Raw genomic sequence first — 24,871 nt, 5'->3', positions numbered from 1 at the left:
TTGCCGAAACACCGATACACTCTATTAATGACTTTTTAGTTTTGCTTCGAACCATTACCACTTAGAAAAAATTTCATGGAAATTTTCTTTTAAGAAAAAATTTTATTAAAATTTTCTCTTTAGAAAAAATTTCGTAAAAATTTTCTCTTTAGAAAAAATTTCATTAAAATTTCATTGAAATTTTCTCTTTAGAAAAAATTTCATTGAAATTTTCTCTTTAGAAAAAATTTCATTGAAATTTTCTCTTTAGAAAAAATTTCATTGAAATTTTCTTCTTAAAAAAAACTTCATTGAAATTTTCTCTTTAGAAAAAATTTCATTGAAATTTTGCTCTTTAGAAAAAAATTCATTGAAATTTTGCTCTTTAGAAAAAATTTCATTGAAATTTTGCTCTTTAGAAAAAATTTCATTGAAATTTTGCTCTTTAGAAAAAATTTCATTGAAATTTTGCTCTGTAGAAAAAATTTCATTGAAATTTTGCTCTTTAGAAAAAATTTCATTGAAATTTTGCTCTTTAGAAAAAATTACATTGAAATTTTGCTCTTTAGAAAAAATTTCATTGAAATTTTACTCTTTAGAAAAAATTTCAATGAAATTTTCTCTTTAGAAAAAATGTCAATGAAATTTTCTCTTTAGAAAAAATTTCAATAAAATTTTCTCTTTAGAAAAATTGCATTGAAATTTTGCTCTTTAGAAAAAATTTGATTGAAAAAATTTCATTGAAATTTTCTCTTTAGAAAAAATTTCATTGAAATTTTCTCTTTAGAAAAAATTTCATTGAAATTTTCTCTTTAGAAAAAATTTCATTGAAATTTTGCTCTTTGGAAAAAATTTCATTGAAATTTTGCTCTTTAGAAAAAATTTCATTGAAATTTTGCTCTTTAGAAAAAATTTCATTGGAATTTTCTCTTTAGAAAAAATTTCATTGGAATTTTGCTCTTTAGAAAAAATTTCATTGGAATTTTGCTCTTTAGAAAAAATTTCATTGAAATTTTGCTCTTCAGAAAAAATTTCATTGAAATTTTGCTCTTTAGAAAAAATTTCATCAAAATTTTCTCTTTAGAAAAAATTTCTTAAAAATTTTCTCTTTAGAAAAAATTTCTTAAATATTTTCTCTTTAGAAAAAATTTCATTAAAATTTTGCTCTTAAGAAAAAATTTCATTGAAATTTTGCTCTTTAGAAGAAATTTCATTGAAATTTTGCTCTTTAGAAAAAATTTCATTGAAATTTTGCTCTTTAGAAAAAAATTCATTGAAATTAGGAGAAAAATAGCTGAACCGGGCCAGCTCTTTCACTCTCTTATAGCTTTTATTTAAGTCGCATATGCCCTTGGTCGGTAAATATATATGCTGTTTGCGGTCTTTTGGTGGTGGGATATTTCTACCCAAATGTCGATGTCAAATTTGTGCTCTACTTCCAAATACCTTTTCTTTGAGCCCCATGTGGCCATGGTCGGAAGATATGTCCGGTTTGAGGAGAGTTTTGGAGATAGGGTGGTCACTCAGACACTTGGCCCTGAAAATAGATATCAGATTCGTACTTTAATCTAAAATTCATTTTATTTGAGACCCATATTGCCGTAGTCTGTATATAAGTCCAGTTTGGGGGAACTTGTTTTGGGGGTGGGGCGTACAACAAGACACTTGACCCCGAAAGTTTATACCAATTGCCTGTTCCACTCCGAAATACCTTTCATTTGAGTCCCATATTGCTATAGTCGGGGAAAATATCCGATTCGGGAGGAGCTTAGGGGTGGGGCGTGCCCCCAAGCCATGGCTTTAGAATATCCAATTCGTCTTGTACTCTTAAAGACCTTTCATTGCAGTCCTATATTGTCCTGGTTGGTATATATGTATATATCCATTTAGCGGGTTTTGGGCTTGTATCGACCCCCCTAAGCACCCCACCCCAAAAATTGGATACAAAATTTTTGCTTTTAGGTTACCATAAAAGCGCAAAAAATCGCTTGATTCGAAACATTGAAATTTGTGATAAAAGCGCAAAAAATCGCTTGATACGCAACACCCATCTTTGGGATTTGACGTTTTTGAAAATTAATGTAAGGGTGAGAATCCGGATCCCCCTTCAGGTAACAAAAAATTAATAGGTCGATTATCGATGGATGGCAACCCAACTTCAGTTGCGTTGCCAACGGCCAAATTTGTTACAGAAATGTTCACTTTTGTATTGAATTGCGTACTTTTTTTCGAATTTCTTTGTAGCTGAACTTTAAAAATACTGATTGTACATGAAATTTGCAAATATTCCCTACTTTATACTACTACGTGGTTTTGTCTCCTGGCAACGCAACTGTAGTCGAGTTGCAATCCATAATCGACCCAGAAATATCGTATTTTCATCACGGGACCTCTCTTTACCATCCTCAAATATAGGATAGGGGCAAATTGCATAGCACATTTGCACGTCATCTCCGCACATTTAGCCTAGATAACAAACAGATTTAATCGTGCCCGGACGGTCCTTATGGTTCTTAACCTGTCGAAAGCATTCGATACGGTCAACCATGCCACTTTTAAGAACACCCTGCTGCTGCTAGCCTGCAGGAAGTGGGGTGCAGATGAAGAAACGTTGAGTACTCACCTGCCAGAATGCTGCTCTTACGTAGACCACCTCTAATGGGAGATAAGATACAGTGCAAATGTTGTCTATGCAGTATTTACAGGATAACCTGTCTCCCTGCCTGAAACGTCGTTTGGTATTGAATAGTTCGGGGAGGTTCTTTCCTATTCCTATTGAGAAACATGTATCAGAAAGCGTCATCCTGCAGAGTCTTATTAATTTTGCAGGGATAACCAAACTCAGACATGGCTTGAAATACCTTTGAACGTATAGGGCTGTTGAAAGCGGGTTTGTAGTCGGCTTAGAAATGGTAAGTGTTGACATGTTCTTCTCGGATCTTTTTCAGCATGGATTTAGCAGTTCTAAAGCCGCACTGATAGAGTCCTTCTATCTTGTATGCGATGTTAGTCGGCAGCTGTCTTCTTTCTTGTGTACGGGACATAGTGAGGTGAGGATCCATCGTCTTCGTTATAGCCACGTTGGTATGTGTAGGTAGCTCTTATAGATGAGCAATCTTGTTCCGGTCCAGAGGACCGATTGTCGCGGCAACAGGGTGGCCATTGGTTATTTAAAGGCGCCAATAAACTGCCTTTTCATATCGAGCGTCATAAACGCTCAGTATTTGTGCAAGAGTCGGCGCCGCCCTGCCTTTCACTGAGACTCCATTCGAAACCGCTGAATGTCCACGACTACAGGTGCAACCACCGGTAGCTTCAGCTGAGCATCTCGTGATGACGATGAACACCGCACAAATGGGAAGCGTTCCAAACCGTGTGGTGCCAATAGTCATGTCTTGCCGGGTGCCAGTCATCGGGTATGCGTGCTTCTAGCCAGATTACGCAGACGGTTGTTTACGGCTAAGAACGCCCGTGTTTGGCACCACAGGGTTGAATCGCTGGAAACGATGGCAAGCGGCACGACATGGCTTACGGCGCGGATACCGGATTCGGCACCACAGCGCTTATTCAATTAGAACGACGAACCACGTCTGTTTCGACGACACGGCGCGGCCAGCGGTTTGGGCACCACGGCGCTTATTCAATGAGAACGACGGTATGCGGGATTCGTCTGCACACTTCGGTTGTAACACGGCTTAGAACGCGGCTACTGGATTCGGCACCACGGGGATTGTTCACGGCGACGGCGCAAGCGGGAATAGTGTCCACGCCTGGTTTGGCGACACGACTTACGAAGCGGCTACCACAATGACTTCTGTAGGAGTTGCCTCGATGAGGAGGAGACTATTGAGCACTTGCTTTGTGCCTGACCGGATCTGCAGAGACATAGGCTCTCCTTTATGGGGAGTCGTTTCTTCTGTGAACTTGCGAACGTACCTCTGGTATCTCTCCTGAGGTTTGTTGAGGGAACAGGGGATGACACAGGCACCCGGCGTAGGTAGGTCCGTGCTTGCGTAGCGCAGGGCGGTTCTTCACCTCCCGCTCGGGTTTCTCCACTCATCCTGTCTTTTGTCTTTTTTTTTTCGTGTATAACCTCTAGTACGAGGTCTCACATTTTCCTTTTTCTTCCCTTTCTCTCTCTAGGATACCACAATGGGCCAAACTGGCCACCGGGCGACCCATTCAACCTAACCTAACCTAAGTTTTTGATGAACAACTAATCTTGATATGCATTTTTAGATCTTCCAATCAAAATACGCGCAACTCTTTTAGAACCACATTTATTAAATATTCCAAAACACTTATTTGTTACTCGTCCAGGAGAGTAATGCGTAACTCTTCCAGAAAAGTATTTTTAAAACCTTTCAAAACACTCATTTGTTACTCTCCCACACGGTTCTAAGATCATCCCAGACTCTTGTGACTTACTCTTTAGTAGCTCATGTGGAAAATTCGCGGAACACCACCAGAAGATTCGTCTTGAGGACACAACAAACTCCTCACGACTGGGAAATCGCCCACGACTCTTAGACGAACGCATCCTTCATCTAGAAGATTCGCGGAAGATTGTTTGGCGATCAGAAATGTTTGCAGGGAAGGTAACTCGTTTATCTCTCGACCTTCGATACATGTATGCGGATGGAAGCACCGATGTAGTGGCCTTCATTGGGATCTTAGGTGTACAGATACAGATTCTATGATGGTGAAGGTTTTTCAGGCTGGCTGTCCTGCTATCCCGATACCCATAGTAGACTGGGCTTGCGAATATGGGAGATTGAGAATTGACTATTCGTAGCTTTGTGGTTACAACTTCGGAAATTGAATAAAATCAAACTATCTTAAACAATGTTGGGTTTTTGAATGGTTCATCCAACTTTGTTCACCTTCTGCATCACGGCAATAAGAAAATCCCATAAAACTCTGGATGATGGTCTATTATTTTTATATTTTTCTCAAAAGCAACAAAATATATAAATTTTTACTCTCGTTCGTAAAAAATCATTTCATTTTCTTAAATCTGTATTCATAAAATAAATTTAAAATTTAAACTATAAGGGGTCGATAACGGATAGCAACTCAACTTGAGTTGCGTTGCCAACAGGCTATATTGTCATAAAAAATCCGTTTTCAGTATTGAATTGCATGCTTTTTTTTAAAATTAAGTGGCTAAATGTTCAAAACGCTGGTATGCAATGAAACTGGCTAGCATTTACACATTCATGCCAATGTTTTGAGTCGGTTATAGGTGGCAAATAAACTATAGTTGCGTTGCGTTTTTTTAATCATGAAATAAAAATAAGTTTATGTTGGGCAATTCTGTCAGTTTCATTCAATAACGATTTTTTTGAACGTTAACAAGTTTGCCCGTTTGCAACTCAACTGAAGTTGGGTTGCAAACCATAATCGACCTATTTATTTCATGGGTTTATCCAAAACATATTGGCCCAGTAAGTGTACGGCAAACAGCTGAGTACAATTTTTTCTTGCGAAGTGCACTATCTGTCTGCAAGTTTTGGTTGTGTGTGTGCGTTATAGTTAAGAACCACGACACACAAACAACGAAAAATGGCGCGAACTGATGACATGCTCAAAATCAGGGTTGTACTAATCACTGATTTTGTCAGATAGTGCACTATATTTTTTGTTGTGGGAAAACTGCTCCTACCTGTTAAGTTTGTCATGGGTTTATCTCCTGGCAAAGCAACTAAAATTGAGTAGCAGCCCATAAATCAAGAAAAAATACAAAATAATCAGAAAAGTCAATACGATTATCAAGATAAATTATCAATAAAATTTGTTTATGAATGCAGCTATTGATATTATCATTATTTTTTTTTTTTAATTTATAAAAAATATTTTCTCCAAATATATACATAAATACATATACTTAGCAGCTCTTTTTTTTTACTAAAGTTAAACATTAAAACCCTCGTTCTTTCATTTCCCTTTACTTCGATTTTATGAAAGTGTAGTAATTTTTTTATTTTATACTTACAAAAGGAAGGAACTAAAAGAACAACACTTTTTACACCACAGTTTTAAAATACAACAAACAACAAAATTTCCTCCGTTAAGTTTTTTTGTTAAGTGTAAAGATAAAGTAACAACTTACACAAGTTGTATAATTTTTTTCAAATCTTAGAGTAAATATATTACAAGAAGATGGAAAAAACAACAAAAATGACGTAAGAAAAACTAAATAAAAAACATCCAATAAAAATTGTAATACGAAATGTGTTTTAATTTTATGTAAATGCACCAAAACTCACTCGTAAATACATAATGAAGCCTACACTCTGTGGTGTGCGGCCTAATGTGCAACCCCGGCGCCATCTATTAACGCATAACCGCTTTATCTTTCCAGTCAATTCTACCTAACTTGCAAACAGATCCCATGCTGCCACCAAAAATGTGAATAACACGAGGATGCGGCAGCATAAAAAGTGAACAGCCATCGAGTAAACATTGTTCTTGGAGACTATTCGCCTATAATTGACGCCAAAATCAGAAAAGTTTGTCCCGCTTGTAACCGAGGCCTTCAAAACACCTCATCGGTTCAACCGGCCAGCCAATCCTACTGGACCTATTACCAGATCATTCTGGAGGCACCTACTCAGATTTTTCAGAACTATTTTAAAAAAACAATCTAGCCAACGAATTATCGGTGAGGAAACAAGATACCGGACCGGATGGTATATCCCCTGCTATGCTACAGAAGGCAGGACCGTAAGCCATGCAGCTCCTTATTAGGATTCTTAGAGTCTGTGTTTTGCTTGGCTATGTATGTGGCGACTGTGTGGCAGGAGGTCATGGTGATTTTCATTTTCAAGGCGGGGAAACCGAGCCACTCCCTGCCCATGGATTAAAGGCCAATCAGTATTTTGTCTTGAAGACACTAGAGATTGTTGGACGCGTTCATCAATGATAGATTAAAAAGATTATAACCGGAGGAACAACAAAGGAATAAAACCCTCCCTTGTGGCTCATGGTAATGAATGGGTTTGTGGGGTCCTTTGAGGAGGAAAGGGTGATGGTGGCTGCCTATGCTGACGACGTCATTATAGTTGACGGTCGCTTTCTCTCTACCATCACTGAGCACTTAGGAAGCCGTCTAGATTGGCTTGACATAAACTCCAGAAAATACGGAGATAATGCTATTTACTAAAAGGAGGAAGTATGGCGTGTAGCCTTCAGTCTGTTCTGCCAAAGTCATGCCCTCTGGTCGTTACCTAGGTGGGAATGCCATTATGATCAGACAACAGGCTTCTGATGCTGCGCCATAATCTTGTTGGCATCTGCTAACCGGCAGTGTTGTTGAAGGCAAATTTTTATGTGACGGTAGCAATTCTCGTCAAGCTCTATAGCAGACAAATTCGTTCCGTTCCATAGGACCAATTCCTGCGAGAACAGGTTGGCCATTGGTTGTTTAAAGGCGCCAATAACCCGCCTTGTCATATAAAGTACCACAGCCACTCAGTATTTAAGTAAAGCCGGTGCCGCTCAGCCTCTCACTGAGGCTCTCTACTCGATAGAGAAGCATTTCACTATCCGCCAACTCTGAACCCGACCAGTAGTTCTAAGCTGAACTTCTAGTGATGACGATTAAGGCCACACAAATCGGAGCTCAGATTTCCAACCCGTAGGGTGCCCATAATCATCCCGTGCCGGGCTACACGGCAGAGGCTCTATCATGGCAGTGTCCAGCCTGACTGTTATGCCCATACATTGCATGTAGGCGTCACAAGCGACAGACGCAGGTATTGTTAGTCTATACTGCACGGAATGAGGTATCAAAAAAGCCAGTTCCCTGCCTCCACTCCACTGTGTAGTGATGTTATAGCCATAATTTCATGTGAAGATGGCGATCCTCGTCAAGCTTCTGTAGGTGAGTAAGCTCGTTCCGGTCCAAAGGACCGATCGCCGCGGGAACAGTGTGGCCATCGGTTATTTAAAGGCGCCAATAACACGCCGTGTCATTTCGAGCATCATAGGCATTCAGTATTTGCGTAAGAGCCGGTGCAACCCGACCTCTCCGCTTGATACCGCTGATTATCCACGTCTGCCGTTGCAGCTACTCCGTAGGGAGCGCCCGGTAGCTCGCAGCTAAGCTTCTCGAGACAGCAAAGAACACCACACACAAAGAACAAGTTCCAGCTTGTATGGTTCACACAGCTATTCCGTGCCGGGAATACAACGGCACTGTTCAAGCTGCAAGTATTGTTGTTGTAGCCACATTTCCGTATGTGGAGGTAGTAATCCTCGTCAAGCTCCATAGTAGACCAAGTTCGTGCCGGTCCATAAGACCGATCGCCGCGAGAAAGTTATGGGCATTGGTTACTTAAATGTGCCAATAACCCGCTTTATCATATCGAGTATCCCAGTATTTCCAGTATTTAAGCAAGAGCTGGTGCCGCCTGGTCTCTTACTGAGCCTTGTACGAAGAATTATACTATCTGCAATCTCTACACGCACCTAGTAGCTCTCAGCTGACGGCGATGAACACCACACAAATCGGAGTTTCTGAGTTTCAATCTGTGTGGTGCTCATAATCATCCACCACCAGGCTAACCTGCAGTAACTCTATCTTGGCAGTGTCGGACCTGGCTGCTATCCCAATACATTCCATGTAGAGGCCACTAATACTAGACGCACAGAAGTCGGGGAAGTAGCTTAGTCCGACGACGACCAACTGACTACAAATGCAAAATACCTTGCAAAGCAATTAGCAGGCACTCCGGGGTTTGCCTCTACCATTACGAAAAAAAGGAAAAAATACGTATACTGAGCCGGCAGCCCATGGTACATGGATCCGGCTGTCATGGGCTGTGTCGTCCCTGCTTTTGCTTTTAAACAAATGGGTCATTATTTTCTTTGTACTTTATTTGAGTACTATTAAGCGCAAATTACGATTTATAGTTTATTATTTGAGTGTTTTATTTTATTCTTATCAAGAGCAAGCTAAATGCACTGCTGTATAGTTATCGAAATCATGCGATAACAGTTAATAATAGTCGATTAACGTGATTTGCACTGTATAGCGGCAAAACCAATTGAAAGAGTTGTACACAGCTGATTGCATGGCCCTACCTCTTACAAAACTACCTTGTATAAAATCCAGAGATGGCATTAACAGCCGATTAATCGATTTAATTCTGCCCAAAAAAGCCGACTTCCAAAAGTCGAGTATTCGATTAGTCAAAAAATCGACTTTCAGATCCCTAGTCTAGAACGGAACGCTGACAAAAACAGTATAAACAATTAAAATAATTAAGTAATCCAAACAAAGTAGACGGCAACGCGGCGCAATAAACCAAACGCACTTAAAAACGGGCCAATATACAAATAAATATGCATGCGTTCAAAATGCAATATAGAAAAATGAAAAATGCCAATTAGTCTGTTGTGCCCCAACTCCCTGTATTCATTCGATTCGACGATGTTGATGTATACCAAGAAAGAAATCAAAAAATGTGAAGTAATAAGTGCATATTAATTCTAAATGTGTATTCCTGCTTGTCCACAAGTGGAAAATTGTAGTGATTTCATGCAAAAACGAGAAAGTTTAATTGATAATAATGCCTACCTGTGTGTGAGTGTGTATATAGAAAGAGATGAAAGTGCGGTATGTTTGGGGCCGACGAAAGTAGCCGCAGACAAAAGTTCAATATAACAAAAAATACATCAAAACATAAGCAAAAAGGTGTGAATCCTTATACACGGTTACGCTTTTGTTGCTCTAAAACGAAAAGATCTTGCAATTAAGTTTCTTGTCTACCCTCCTGTGACGATCTGGTCTCACTTCTTCATCCCACCATCACCATTTGCACAGGAGTAGAAAACACCTTCGACATCCACACACGCAACCAATTCCTCAAAGTTACTTGTACGTGTTCTTGGCAGAGCAGAGTAGCGCAGCCGGCGCGATTCTAAAAAATATTTGCAGAATAGCTTCCGGTAAAGCGGCAGCAGCAGCAGCAGCAGCAGTAACACCGTAGCACAACAAAAATAGCATCGTTCCATAATTACACTCCTCTGTTGTTTGGTTGGTTCCTGTCCTGTTAGCATTGCTGCTATTGTGGTGCAGCAACAATGGGTAAGTGGAAGGAAATATTGAATCTCTATTTGTATGAAAAAAAAAAGAAGTGGTGAATGTATTGTTCTTGGTTTTTTTATTATAATTTTTTTTGTTGCTTTAAATGATTTCCATATATTCTTTGTTTTATTGCTGTTGCTGCTCTTGGCATTTTTTTGTTGGTTTTTTCATTCCTCTCACTGGCTGCCACTTCCCTTGCCAGTGGTAAAAAAGTTTCTCGAGTAATGGTTGGTCGGTTGGTTGGCTGGTGGGCTGAATGGATTGCTGGATTTCTTGTTGGCTGATTACTGCTGCTAGACAATGATGAACGTTGTTGGTTGGAAAGTTTTTCTCGTTGTTGTGTGTGGCGTTGTCAAATGGAACATGTGTCCCATTTTGGTGTTGCCTTGTGTTGGTTTTTTTGTTTTTGTTTTTAAAATGAGTGTTTGTTGTATTTTATCATAATTAGATTGTTGTACTGATTTAAGTTTGTGCACACAGCGTAAAGGCGACACACAGTGGGATTAGTCCAAATAAGAAGTTTTCTTTTGTATTTAATGGCAGATAAGTTTTTCAAAAAAGTTAAATTTTTGTAAAAATCGGAACAAAATTGTTGCTACAATTGCCATAAAAGGTTATATCGGATGAATATCAAAAAATAACCAATTTTTTCAAAAATGTATAGCCTTCGCCCTTTGGCAATAATTGATGCTTATCGGACAAAAAATGCGACCTGTGTCTTGATTACAGCAATACATGGAAAGAGAGATGGACAGAAAAAAATACGAGCTGATAGACAGTCAAACACATAGAAAGACAAATAATAGAGAGACAAACATACGGACAGACAAAACTAAATAAAAACAGAATGCAATTCTAAGCCAGATAAACAGACGGGCAGATGGATAGACAGACTGACGGACAGATATAGCTGAATAAAGAGGAAGTAGTTCTAAGCCGATCGTTATAAAAAACAAGTAAAAAGGCGTTAGGTTTGGCCGGGTCGAACTTTGGATACCGACCACCTCGGGTATATATGCAAACCACCTTTCGTCAGAATCCCGTGAAAAATACATGCCTTATGCCCCATAGCGGCTACATCGAAATATGTTCCAAACCCTAATAATGGGCCCAAAACCTTAAATCGAGAGTTCGGTCTATATGGCAGCTATATGCAAATCTTGATCAATCTGGTCAAATGGCAGAAATATGTCGAGGGACTTAACTTAACTCACTGTCCCAAATTTCGGGGACATCGGTTAATAAATGCGCCTTTTATGGGCCCAAAACCTTAAATCGAGAGATCGGTCTATATGGCAGCTATATTCAAACCTAGACGGATCTGGGCCAAACTGAAGAAGGATGTTGAAGGGTCTAACACAACTCACTATTCCAAATTTCAGCAAAATCGGATAATGGGCCTAAGACCCTTAATCGGCGGATCGGTCTATATCAAGATATAATCCGATATAATGGCTATATCGAACTTAACATGCTTATGGACAAAAATACAATCTGTGCAAAGTTTCAGCTAAATATCTCTGTTTTTAAAGACTGTAGCGTGATTTCAACAGACAGACGGACAGACGCACGGAAATGGCTAGATCGTCTTGGAGTTTGGCGCTGATCAAGCATATATATACTTTATAGGGTCGGAAATGGATATTTCGATGAGTTGCAAACGGAATGACAAAACGAATATAACCCCATCCTTGGGTGGTGGGTATAAAAATGGGTCTAGCTCATCTCTTTCCCCACATTCAAAAATTGCAAATTTCCCCATGAATATTCAATCAAGGAACTGGGGCAAATTTCTTACAAATCAATAGGTGTTGTCCGATTAAATTTTAATTTCAATGGTAAGGGACCTCTTCTTTATAGCCGAGTCCGAACGGTGTGCTCCAGAGCGACACCTCTTTGGGGAGAAATTTCGGCCAAGTATCTCACAAATGTTGCCAGCATTAGGAGCGGATAACCACCGCTGAAAAATTTTCTGATGTTCCTACCAGGATTCGGACCTAGGCGGTCGGTTTCATAGGCAGACATGCTAACCTCTGCGCTTCGGCGGCCTCCACACCCCACATTCTAGGGTACAAAGAGTTGTTCATTCATAGTCCTATTTCTGCTTTCAACTATTGCAGGCCAATAGCACAATTGATTTTTGATGAGCCAATTTCCTCAGGTGCACATTCACCCGGTAGCTATTCACCTCATCTGTGACCGTGTGTGCATAAATGTTGTCCAGACCCGCTTAGAATGCCGCTTGATTTAGAGGTTCTCTTTTAGTACTGAACCTCTCGCTCTCTAGATCATGAAAATCCATCCATTCGATGGTCCCAGCATAATAGCCCAGAAGGCATTGGTTATACAGCAAGTAATTATGACTTCGCACGGGCAGGAACTTTGTCTCTTGATAAAGGTGGTCCACGTGAGAACTGATGAGTCAGTCCGTCGCAGTTCTAAGAGTGGATTCTGACAGATCAGGACATTATTCCACTATGTGATATAGCTGGCGAGATCACAATTGGGCTGCATAACTTAACACTGATCGGCCAATTGCTTTGTATGTGGACAACAAGGTTTCTTTGTCAGCATCCCAAGTGCTGCCGGCAAATGACTTTAGGATGTTGTTTCTACTTTTGACTTTATCGCAAATTGCTGGTGCAGGTGAGGAGAATTTTTAAGAGTTGTCAAATATGACTTCAAGTATTATGGAACACTTGATAGTCGGAATTGTTACTCCATCGACTATCAGATACAGCTCCTTACCCACCCCATGCGTGTATGTAGTGAAGAACATAGCTGAAGAGTTGGTGGCAGATATCTTCAAATCTCTTGCAGCGATTTGAAGTTTGTAGAGGTGGCCATTCAACTTATCGCAGATGTCAACAATAGTTTGTTGTTGTTGTATATGTGTATTGTATACTGAGGCGGCAGCCCTTGCCGATGGAGGAATCCATCTGGTCAATCCGCTACGTTCAACCGGCTGCATGGTTGAAAGCCTTATGCCATGATAGTACATACGTCCGCATATGATATGCCGTCTGGAGAGGGTGGAATGGAGGATAGGTAGAGGTTTAACAGTTCTAGGGTATCACCGCGCTTTGGGAAATTCCCTGTTTCACTCTATGGTGTTTCGACCTATTGTCCCTAAATTCCACAAATGATTGGCGAACACACAGATAATTCTCGACCCAGCGTTTCAAGCCTGGCTGGAGGGACGTGTTGGCGATTACCTCTAATAGTTCGGCATGGCTGACCATGAACAAACGCTTTCGATAGGTCTAGTGCCACGAGGACCGTGCCATCACCGCCACGGCAAAGGTGTGCGGTGATGGCATTCAAAGCAGTTGTTGTACAATGCTGTCTTCGAAATCCATGCAGATGCTTGGCGAATGGAAATTCTCCAACGAGACTCAAGCGTCTTGGCTACTGGTGAGAGAAGAGAGATCGGTCTGTACGACTCCCCCTCACTCGGGTCCTAACCAGGCTTCAGTAGCGGGATTTTTCTGTCCACATTTCAGACATCGGGAATTATAAGAAAGTTAGAGGTTAAACAGTTCTAGGCTTTCACCCCGCTTTGGGGTTTCTCACAATACGGATCTCCTCATAGGATTTTCGTGGTCCTGCCGACTGTTTCGCTGTTCCACAGTGTTACATGAGCTTTCGCAGCCAACGCTCTTAACTCGGACTGCGTCGACCGGAAAGCTGCTTTGGGTTAACCAAGTTTGTTGACGGCAGTCCTCTGCTCTTCATTGCCAAATCGTCTGCTTTTTCATTCCCCCGCTTGAGGGGGAACGATGCGGATCGTGCCATTCTCAGCGTTAATCTCTTTCTTACACTCCAAAACTGTTCGTGACTTTACCGTCCTGGTTGTTATTGCCCTTATGGCCAATTTACTGACCGTAAAGACGTTGACACTCGACGTCATCGCGTAACCCCACACCACCTCACGCATGCCGTGATCGCCTGGATCTCCGCCTGAAGGGCCGTTTTATGGTCATGCAGTCTAAAACAGATCTCAGTCCCTGGGTTCTCAATGTAGACCAAGCCCACTCTGTTCTCTAGCTTTGATCTATCCGTCTAAAATGATTGATGGCAATACTAGGGTTCCGTCAATCCATAAATGTGCCACTGGCAGCAGTGCCTCTCACTCGACCTCAAGTGTCGTCTCTGGTATTTAATCGGATACCTCTTCCATTCCTCTCAGGTTTCCTATCGTCGCCTCGATGCCGCAATGGCATGACCTACTCCTACCCTCTGTCCAATCTCCCAACTTAAGCCTCAAGTCTTATAGCCGCAATGGCTGTTTCATAATTAATCTGTACGTCTATGGCTCGGATATCGCCTTGTTATTATCGAGCAACATAGAAACTCAGCCTCAAACCGGCCTCAAACAAAAAAGTCGCATGAAATGGTAACACTTCGTTGTTGTAGTTGTTGATGTATCAGTGAGTTTTACACTGAGGCGGCAGCCCTTGCCGATGAAAGACTCCACCGGGCCAATCCGGTACGTACAACCGGCAGCCATTATATTTCGGTAACACTTCGTGTTAGCTACCCTGTAGTTTCAAAAAGTTTATCTTTATTGAAATGCCTCAAAATTTCATTCAATTATGGAACGAAAATTCCTGCATTGCATACTAAGTCGTAAATGTTATGTGCCTCTAATAATTTTTTTTATTTTTTCGTATTTTTTTAAAACTCACCCCACTGTTCTAAGACAAAAACGTTGTTTATGTATAGCGGTTCGCATTGCCTTCCGTTTCAAAATGTGCATGGATCAATCACAATACATACGTACCCATTTATATATATTTAGAAATAAATTTTAAGCTTCCAAATATGGTCAAGGGGCGGAGGGGTTTTATGGGCTCACCATAGAACAACACACAAGCCTAGTAACGATAAATGCAAACAAAACAAAACAAAAAGAATAACAACAACACCAACGATATTAGTGAAGGTCTTGTCATCATATCATTTATCGTTGAGGCCCAGCCATTTATGGATAAGTTTTCATCCATGTACATACAACACCATACGCCTTTTGCGGTTCTTAGGCCTTTTATGAGTTTGGTGCTATAGGCCTACTACAAATTTGTTTTGAGTTCTCATCGTTCATCTGAAGGCCATTTTCATGCTTGAAATAATTTTTTGCAGATATCAGCCATTTAGTCTAAATATGTATTTTATTGTCTTTTGATATTCAAAAAAAAAAACACAAGCAATTCAAATATGTGGCCCTAAAGGCATAATTGTGGAATTTTGCAATAGCACTATACTATGCTTTGTTCTAGATCATCCATTTGGTCATCAGGATTATAAGAAATTTGTAACATCAAAATATAATAAGATATCGAGGGTGATTTAAAGGGATTAACAAACAATTCAGCGTATAATTCTCCTAAATGCCGAATTGGATTAACACCCAATTTAGAATAAAATTTCCAAGTGTTTTCCCTGTTAATACTATTCCATAACCCTCATTTTTATACCCTCCACCATAAGATGGGGGTATACTAATTTCGTCATTCTGTTTGTAACTCCTCGAAATATTCATCTAAGACCCCATAAAGTATATATTCTTGATCGTCATGACATTTTAAGGCGATCTAGCCATGTCCGTCCGTCCGCCTGTATGTCGAAAGCACGCCAACTTTCGAAGGAATAAAGCCAGCCGCTTGAAATTTTGCACAAAAAACCGATATTTGCCATATAAACCGATCTTGACTTCTTGAGTCACCAGAGGGCACAATTCCAGTAACTGTGCTGAGTATGGTTTAAATCGGTCTATAACCTGATATAGCTGTCATATAAACCGATCTTGGATCTTGACTTCTTGAGCCACTAGAGGGCACAATTCTTATCCGATTTGGCTGAAATTTTGCATGAGGTGCTTTAGTATGACTTCCACCAACTGTGCTGAGTATGATTTAAATCGGTCTATAACCTGATATAGCTGTCATATAAACCGATCTGGGGTCTTGACTTCTTGAGCCACTAGAGGGCTCAATATTATCCGATTTGGCTGAAATTTTGCTCGGCGTGCCTTGTTATGACTTCCAACAACTGTGCTATGTATGGTGTAAATCGGTTCGTAACCTGATATAGCTATCATATAAACCGATCTGGGGTCTTGACTTCTTGAGCGTCTAGAGGGCGCAAGTTCTATCCGATTTGGCTTAAATTTCGCATGACGTGTTGTTTTATGACTTCCAACAATTGTGCTGAGTATGGTTTAAATCGGTCTATAACTAGATATAGCTATCATATAAACCGATCTGGGGTCTTAACTTCTTGAGCGTCTAAAGGGCGCAATTCTTAACCGATTTGGCTGAAATTTCGCATGACATATTTTGTTATGACTTATAATAACTGTGCCAAAAATGGTTCAAATCGATACATAACCTGATATAGCTGCCATATAAACCGATCTGGGATCTTGACTTCTTGAGAGGGCGTAATTATTATCCGATATTTTCTGACATTTTGTACAACGGCTTCTCCCATAACCTTCAACATACATGTCAAATATGGTCCGAATCGGTCCATAGCCTGATACAGCTCCCATATAAACCGATCTCTCTATTTTACTTCTTAAGCCCCTAAAGGGCGCAGTTGTTACTTGAAGTGGCTAAACATTTTCACTATCACTTCTACTATGGTTTTGAATATTCAATTCAATTGATATAGCGCCAATATTAGAGCAATACTTTTCTTTTGTTCTTTGTTTGCCCAAAAAGAGATATCGGGAAAAGAACTCGACAAATGCAATCTACGGTAGAGGGTCTATAAGATTCGGCCCGGCCGAACTTAGCACGCTTTTACTTGTTATTCCTCTTTCGAGACGAGCTCTATCATCGAAGAATTTTTTGTAAATGGAAATGTAAAGACAGAAGATACCACAAAACCAACCATGGTATGGCGCGGTTTCGACCTCTTGGTCAAGGAGGTCATTAACGGATATCTTAAGGTGTACCTACATCGAATCCATTGCGGAAACGCATTTGTGATGTAAGTATGTCTACGAGCTTCTCCTTTTCCCATGCTTCTGTATGTGAAGGTTGCGATCCTCGTCAAGCTCCAAGCTCGTGAGCAAGCTCGTTCCGGTCGATGGGACCCATTGCCGCGGAACGTCAATAACTTGCCTATGTCAAATCGAGTATCGTAGGCATTCAGTATTTAGACAAGAGCCAGTACCGATGGGACCAATTGCGGCGGAACGCCAATAACTTGCTTTTGTCATATCGAGTATCGTAGACACTCAGTATTTAGACAAGAGCCACTACCGCCCGATTTCTCACTGAGACTCTCCACTCAATATCTCTCCCGGCAGGGGATAACTGTGAGCACCACACAGACTGGAACATTGAGCTCCAATTTGTGTGGTGTTCATTGCTGTCACGAAAAGCTTAGCTGCGAGCTACCAGGCGCGTCAACAGTTTGCGAATACTGGAATGCTCCATACGGAATAGCTGCATTGGCAGTCGCGGACAATCAGCGGTATCGAGTGGAAAGTTAGAGGTTCTCGGTAGGACGATGAACACCACATAAATCGGAGATCACTGTTCCAACCCGTGTATTGCTCATAGTCATCTCTTCTTGGGACTTTTCCAATACATCCACTACTGCATTTACTCCACCTTTTCTGTCTAGAGTTCGAACATTTCAGGTGCAGATTCGCAAATCACTGCCCTTCATTCGTTAGCAGGGTCCGTCAACTTTAGGGGAGTCCGTATTTGCAGGTTCGCAAATCACTGCCCTTAATTCGTTAGCAGGGTCCGTCAACTTTAGGGAAGTCCGTATTTACTATTCTTTGTTTACCCAGATGGTGATGGTTACTGGCCCACTTGGCAAATGCGATCCGTGGTGGATGGTATATAAAATTCGGTAGGGCCGCGTTAAGTGCGTATCGAACTTCAAACGACTTAGTGAGTCTAATAGCAGACTTAGTGAGTCTGATTGCTGACTGCCACTTAAACCTTACCTAATCTATTTTTTGTAGTAAATTAAAATTTATGTCAGTGTGTTGGCATGTCTTCCCAAATATCTCATTTGAAACTATTAAATGCCTGTTGGAAATCATAAAAAACTTGCACGAAAATCGATATCAACGTTCCAATTGAAACTTTTAACGAAAGTCCATATTGGAATTGCCTCTTTCGTATTTGGTCCTTCAAGTATATTTGGGGGGGAAATTAAAGGCAATAAAGTTTTCTTTTTGCCTAGTTTGCAAACTTTCCCCCTTTCCAATTTCATCCCTCCGCACATAGTGTGGGGAAAATGTCCTTAGACCACTTTAGTAAATAGACAGCGGCCATGGCGTGACTTGTATGAACATATTCTCCAATTCTATTGGTTTGATAAAATGTTTGAATTTGAGCATATTTGGCCTTTGCAAAAATTGCATGACAAGGGTACTCGGCTTGTACTACCCCCAGAGAGCAGCGATGAAAAAAATACAAGTGTGAATCATTTATCACATGTAAGAGTTTCAACAGTGTTGCTTATAGGCATTGGGATAACAGTAGTGAAAAAAATGATTCAATTACATGGGCATACAATGTAATGAAGAGATGGGTCTATCACGAGACCCTTAAGAAATATCTCCTCATCTTGTTATGGCTTTAGGTCATCTGTTGCTTGCATATTGGTGATTTTTCTTACACTTTTACAAAATTTGGCAAATTTGCCGAAATTATGTGGCTACACACAGGCTTTAGGAGAACATAGGACTTTTCTTCTCAGTGGTACAATACGATGAATAACAAATATCACCAGCAATTAATGCCATGGCAGCAGAATGCATATGCTTGGGGGTTTTGGAGTTTGGTGGCTTTTTCAACACTTGATCCCAAAGTGGTAAACCAGATTTGTACTCTTCTCTTTTATACCCCCCAGATTAGCACTCTATTGCCAAATACCTTTTTCAAATACCATATTTTACCGATCGACCCATATGCCCCAGATGTGTACTCTTCTCTAAGTTGGTTATATATATACATATAGCTATAGGATATAGCTGTCATATAAACCGATCTCCCGATATAGATGATTGAGCCCATAAAAGGAACACTTTTCATTAGATTTTGATGAAATTTGAAACAGGGACGATATCCAACAAAAAAATTTAGAGGGGTACCGGAACTCGCTTTGCCAAATTTCATCGAAATATGGTAAAAAATGCTCCTTATATGGGCTCATTTCACTATATCGGGATATCGGTATATATGTCAGCTATATCCAAATACGGTCCGATCTGTACCACATTTGACAGGAATGGATAGGAGTCTACCAGAATACACTGTGCACAATTTCACCTAATTCGGCTAATAAATGGATTTTTTATGGCCTCAATACCCTTTATCGGGAGATTGGGTGATCGGTCTATAGGGCAGCTATATCCAATATAGTCCGATCTGAGCCGCACTTCACAGAAATGTATAGGGGTGTACCAGAACTCACTTTGCCAAATTTCATCGAAATCGAATGAAAAATACCAATTTATTGCCTCAAAACTTTAAGGCTGGAGATCGGTCTATATAGCGGCTATATATAACTAAAATCCGATTTTATGAGATCAGATGGTCACGTTTATATAAAAAGAATAGGAAATCATCAAAAATTGTTTGGAAATTTTTTTTATACCCAAGATATCTGCAAAATTATAAATACCCAAAAAAGGGTATTTACCCAATAAATATCCAAGCATTGGGTATTTACCCGGTAGAAACCCTTTTCTACTAATGTAGCGATGGTCTGAGAAGGAATGCTCCATGGAGACCATCCAATCCTGAACCTAATCGATTAGATTTTCCAAACATATTGTCACACCTAAAACCTCCTCCCTAATCGTAATTAGTATTCAAGTATTCTGCCAGGGCTTGGCCCCGCTTATTAATGTTGGTACTACCCTCACGAAATGTGGTGAGAGTTCGCATCGCACCCTATTATTACCTCATTTCCTATCTGCTTTGCTTTCCTCACCAACCGTTGCAGCTCCGGCGCAGGTGTCTGAGAGAAGAAACAAAGATAAAGTGAAGCCAGGTATGCTCCACCGTCTCCCGGTCTCATTACTTTTGGATCCGACCGTGACCGTAAAACTCGAAACCCTTTGGAGTTTTGTTCTACTGAGCTAATACCCTCACCCTGCCTTGGACTTTTCCATCACCCAAAACCTTGACCCTAAAATTGTTCCTCAATGTTACCAAATACTCGGTTTTCAAGCATTGCCCAGCTATAGCACGCTTATCTTCAATTAAGATATCCTTTCTTCAGAACACACATTTGAAACCCACAGGAAATAAAGGGTGATTTTTTTGAGGTTAGGATTTTCATGCATTAGTATTTGACAGATCACGTGGGATTTCAGACATGGTGTCAAAGAGAAAGATGCTCAGTATGCTTTGACATTTCATCATGAATAGACTTACTAACGAGCAATGCTTGCAAATCATTGAATTTTATTACCAAAATCAGTGTTCGGTTCGAAATGTGTTCAAATTTTGACAAATTTTGTTCAGCGATGAGGCTCATTTCTGGTTTAATGGCTACGTAAATAAGCAAAATTGCCGCATTTGGAGTGAAGAGCAACCATAAGCCGTTCAAGAACTGCCCATGCATCCCGAAAAATGCACTGTTTGGTGTGGTTTGTACGCTGGTGGAATCATTGGACCGTATTTTTTCAAAGATGCTGTTGGACGCAACGTTACGGTGAATGAACACATTTCGAACCGAACACTGATTTTGGTAATAAAATTCAATGATTTGCAAGCGTTGCTCGTTAGTAAGTCTATTCATGATGAAATGTCAAAGCATACTGAGCATCTTTCTCTTTGACACCATGTCTGAAATCCCACGTGATCTGTCAAATACTAATGCATGAAAATCCTAACCTCAAAAAAATCACCCTTTATAACAGTTTCTTTGCTTCACACAACATTTCTATACCCAATGGTGGTGTAATTATTTTACGATATCATTACAGGACGTATCCAACTACTACTACACAAACGTATTTCAATTGCCTTTATGAAAGATAAACATACAAATATTTCGGATGTAAGTAGTGCCCTTAGATAGACATACTCGTAATAATAAGGGAAACCCACTCATGTTCACAACTAATACTACGCACAGTTATAAAACATTCAGAATATCCAACCCGTGATGTCAACTGTAACTCCCAAGGCGACGATTAGTCATCCTTTATTTTTTTGTATTCCAACTAAAAGATTAAAGTACTACGTCGAGCAAAATATCCATTCATTCGGGCATTCCGTTGCTTGGATAACGACACATAAAATGTGATGATATATACATATAAGACAAGGCCGAGCCTTGTGTGTGAATAAAAACTTTTATTATCACAAATTGGGAAGAATTAAATTTGTTCGAATGTGTATGTACACACACACACATACATACATACTACCAATATACATTTATTCTATACCCCAAACACACACTCACACTCACACACAGATGGACATACTAATGTACATTTACATACGCACAAAATTGGCAATGTTCGATAAATCCGTATTTCCAAAGAAAGCATCAACGCCCGTGTGAATGGCTCCATATACAGCAGTTGGTCAATGCATTGCAAAATCTGAGATTTTGTCATGTTTTTATAAACATTGCAAATTGAAAAATTTTTCGCAAAGAGAGTGAGAGAGAGAGAAAGAGGGAGAGAGAATTATCTTTTTTGATTCAAAACTAAACTCAATTATAAGTTGACTTCCTATAATATCTGATTTCGAGCTGTGTACTGTTAGTTATTTGACACCAAAAATTTAGGTGAAATTGACAGCTAAATCCTTCTCTAAGGAATTCAACTAAAATGGGTGGCTAAAAAATAGAAAGTTTTTAAGTTTAGAGAAAATGGGTGCAGATTTGGACATACATATATGGTTGGGGCCACTCTGACGTAGAGTTTACCATGGACGCCTTTGACTCCGAACACCTGAGTTCGAAACGTGGCGAAAACATTGAAAACAGTTTTGGTGGTTATCCCCTTACTAATGATGGTGACATATTTGGGGTTATCAGCCATGTAAAACTTTTCGGCGAAACAGTTAGCGAAACCGATTTCGAAAAATGTTTCAGATGGATAAGGTAGGTAAGAGTGGCAGTCCTCTACAGACTCACTTTGACAATTTTAAGTACATTGTGATACCACAGTAGCGACAGACCAAGGCTTCTGGCGGGAATCGAACCCACGACACCTGCACTGGTAATCCACTACCGGGGTAGGGTAACAACTCCCAAATTTGGGCTATATATCATCATTATACACATATTAAAAGCTATGGAAGGGTACATTGTGCAAAATTTTGAAAAGATTGGTAGTTAAATACCCTTTTAAAGGCTGTGGAAATGAAAATCTGGCGAAACATTTATGGGGATCCCCCCGAAATTAATTTTTGTACTTGCCAACACAGTGAGGTCATTTGGCGACTTTTCCGCTTGAGCAACGTAGGTGGTGAGTGGTACTCCATAATTTGATTGCCTGAAGATTTGAGAGAAATTCGAAAAACGAGCAAGACAAGAAGACGAATCATTGTTCACCATGACAATGCCATCTCTCATATATCGTCTCAATCCAGGACCTTTTTGATGGGCCAAAACGTGGAATTGATGGTTTATCCACAGCCCTGACTTGGCACCCAATGTCATCGTTTTTATTCCCGCACTTTAAGATAGAACTGCGTGGTCAAAGATTTACGCCGCCAGAAAATGTTGTTGAAGCGTCCAGTAACAATGTTTTTGAGGTGTCTCAATCGGAGCGAAAAAGTCTTTCGATGCAAAGTGTATCATACTGGAAGATACTGATAAAAATTCGCATATTCATTATTACGCCAGAAATTTATATAGCAGCTCTCGTATACTACTATATTTAGCGTATGTACACTAAAACGTACACTGTCCTCAATGTCGACCTGACGACTTGAATAATTATGTGGCCTGCAAAGTGAAAAAAAAAAACATCGAAACGTAAAGAGATTTAAAACAAAATTGGCAAGCTTTAAAATGACAAATTTTGGCAGCCCTTGCCGATGAAGGATTTCATCGCGTCAATCCGGTACCTACAACCCGCTGTCATAGGACGCAATGAGCTTTGTCAAAAGTTTTCATAGACTCTTGGAAAAGTTCTGAATATTTTTCTGTAAGGGATTTAATAGTGGGCTATGATCCTGTTTGGAGTCTTAAGATATTTCTTTGCTAATTTTCCTTCATATAATAGGTCAAGTTAGGTTGAATAGGTTGCCCACCATATTTGAGTTCACCCGGAGGCCAGCAAGAAGATGCGAGACCTTGGACCATATTCCGAGATTATAAACGAATAAAAGAAATAGGAGGATTGGAGAACCATGGCGGGGTGTGAAACGCCTATCACTCACGGAAGCACTTATGTGCCTTCACCGCATCTTGTGGCACCCCCTGTCGGAACCATCCGTCTTGTCCACAAATCTCAGCAGACCTCTCAGAGGTACGTTCGCAAGATCACCCAGATCGCAGACGAGCCGCCTCCCCAGAAAAGAGAGTCTGCGTCCCACCAGGCTCGGACTTGAATACAGCAAATGCTTGATTGTCTATTGCTCATCCACATCAAAACAACTCCCGCAAAAGTCTTTGTGCGTTATTTTTATGCTCGCCGCCATGCGGCACATTGTTTGTTTATGACCCCTTTTAACATACTCAGCGATCTTTTATCGAACGCCAGTAAATCTTTCGTCCTCCTCCGGTTGATGACAGGTCAGAGCGGTCTGGCAACCATTCGTCGATTCCCAGCTTGACCAGAGAACTGCATGAGACCCAAAATTTGGTACTCAATAGCCACTTTTGCCAAAGCAATTGTCTGTATCGCATGCCACATAAAAACAAAGTAAGCTAGAAACACACGCACAAATACAATAGAATGAGAAATGCGCGAAAGTTTTAGTAATCGCGAACGTTTACAATTTTGTCGACGGACATCGTGCGTTGTTTGCAATTGAACACCATACAGATGAGTGTCATATGAAGCCAAAGCAAGCAGAGAAACGAGACATTAGGTTTTGTTGGGCAGCTACGTTCTCATTTTTTTATTTTGCTTTTATCAGTGACGTACGTGCTGTCTGTCTTCGTCTGTTCAAAAGTGACAGACTTAGGTTAGGTAAGAGTGGTAGTCTTCTACAGACTCACTTAGACAATTTTAAGACCATTGCGATACCGCAGTAGCGACAGATCAAGGCTTCTGGCGGGAATCGAACCCACAACCCCTGCACTGGTAATCCAAGCACGCTACCAACTCGGCTACCGGGGCGCCCCTCAAGTGACAGACTTACTTCCATTTTTTCTTTCCCTTGCCAGAATTTCTCTTGCGGTTTCTGTAGTGGTGCAGACCTACCTGAAAGACCCTTAGCTCATCCGGCAGTCTCAGAGACATACCGATATTGAGTGCGTCGGAGTAGACCCCAATTAAGTCCCTGACTCCATGGTAAAGCCATCAGTGAAGGTCGATTTCTCATCTTCCTCAAACACTGCATTCGCCCTCCATTCATCTCTCCCGGGAAAACGAATACTTAATATCCTTATCCCAATCGGTGTTGGAGCCAGATAGTGGGAGATCCCCCTAAGTCTACCCTTTGTATCTATAACATCCAGAAGGGAACTGTGGCCGCAACTGTCCTCCTTCAGCATACCGAACTCGCTCAGCCGAAGGTCCTTTGCGGTGCAGTTTCGAATATAGGTCCCAAAGGGTGGCATATCCAGCATCACTTCCAGACCTGCCTGTGGTGCGGATCTCAAGGCCGGTCCAGGCCAGCCTTT

General features: G+C 40.5%; 1 protein-coding gene across 1 annotated transcript in view; it reads left to right on the top strand.

Moving 5' to 3' along the window:
- The first annotated feature begins 9,208 nt into the window (after window positions 1-9,208).
- Window positions 9,209-24,871, top strand: part of LOC106081036 (activated Cdc42 kinase-like) — an 88,984-nt gene continuing 73,321 nt past the window's right edge. Inside the window, exon 1 of the mRNA XM_013242722.2 lies at window positions 9,209-10,072. Within this exon, the coding sequence (XP_013098176.2) occupies window positions 10,069-10,072 (4 nt within the window). The 5' untranslated portion in view covers window positions 9,209-10,068. The remainder of the gene's footprint in view (window positions 10,073-24,871) is intronic.

This window comes from Stomoxys calcitrans, chromosome 5 (assembly GCF_963082655.1).
Source record: "Stomoxys calcitrans chromosome 5, idStoCalc2.1, whole genome shotgun sequence".
Classification (NCBI taxonomy): domain Eukaryota; kingdom Metazoa; phylum Arthropoda; class Insecta; order Diptera; family Muscidae; genus Stomoxys; species Stomoxys calcitrans.
This window is presented reverse-complemented; position numbering and strand designations above follow the sequence as displayed.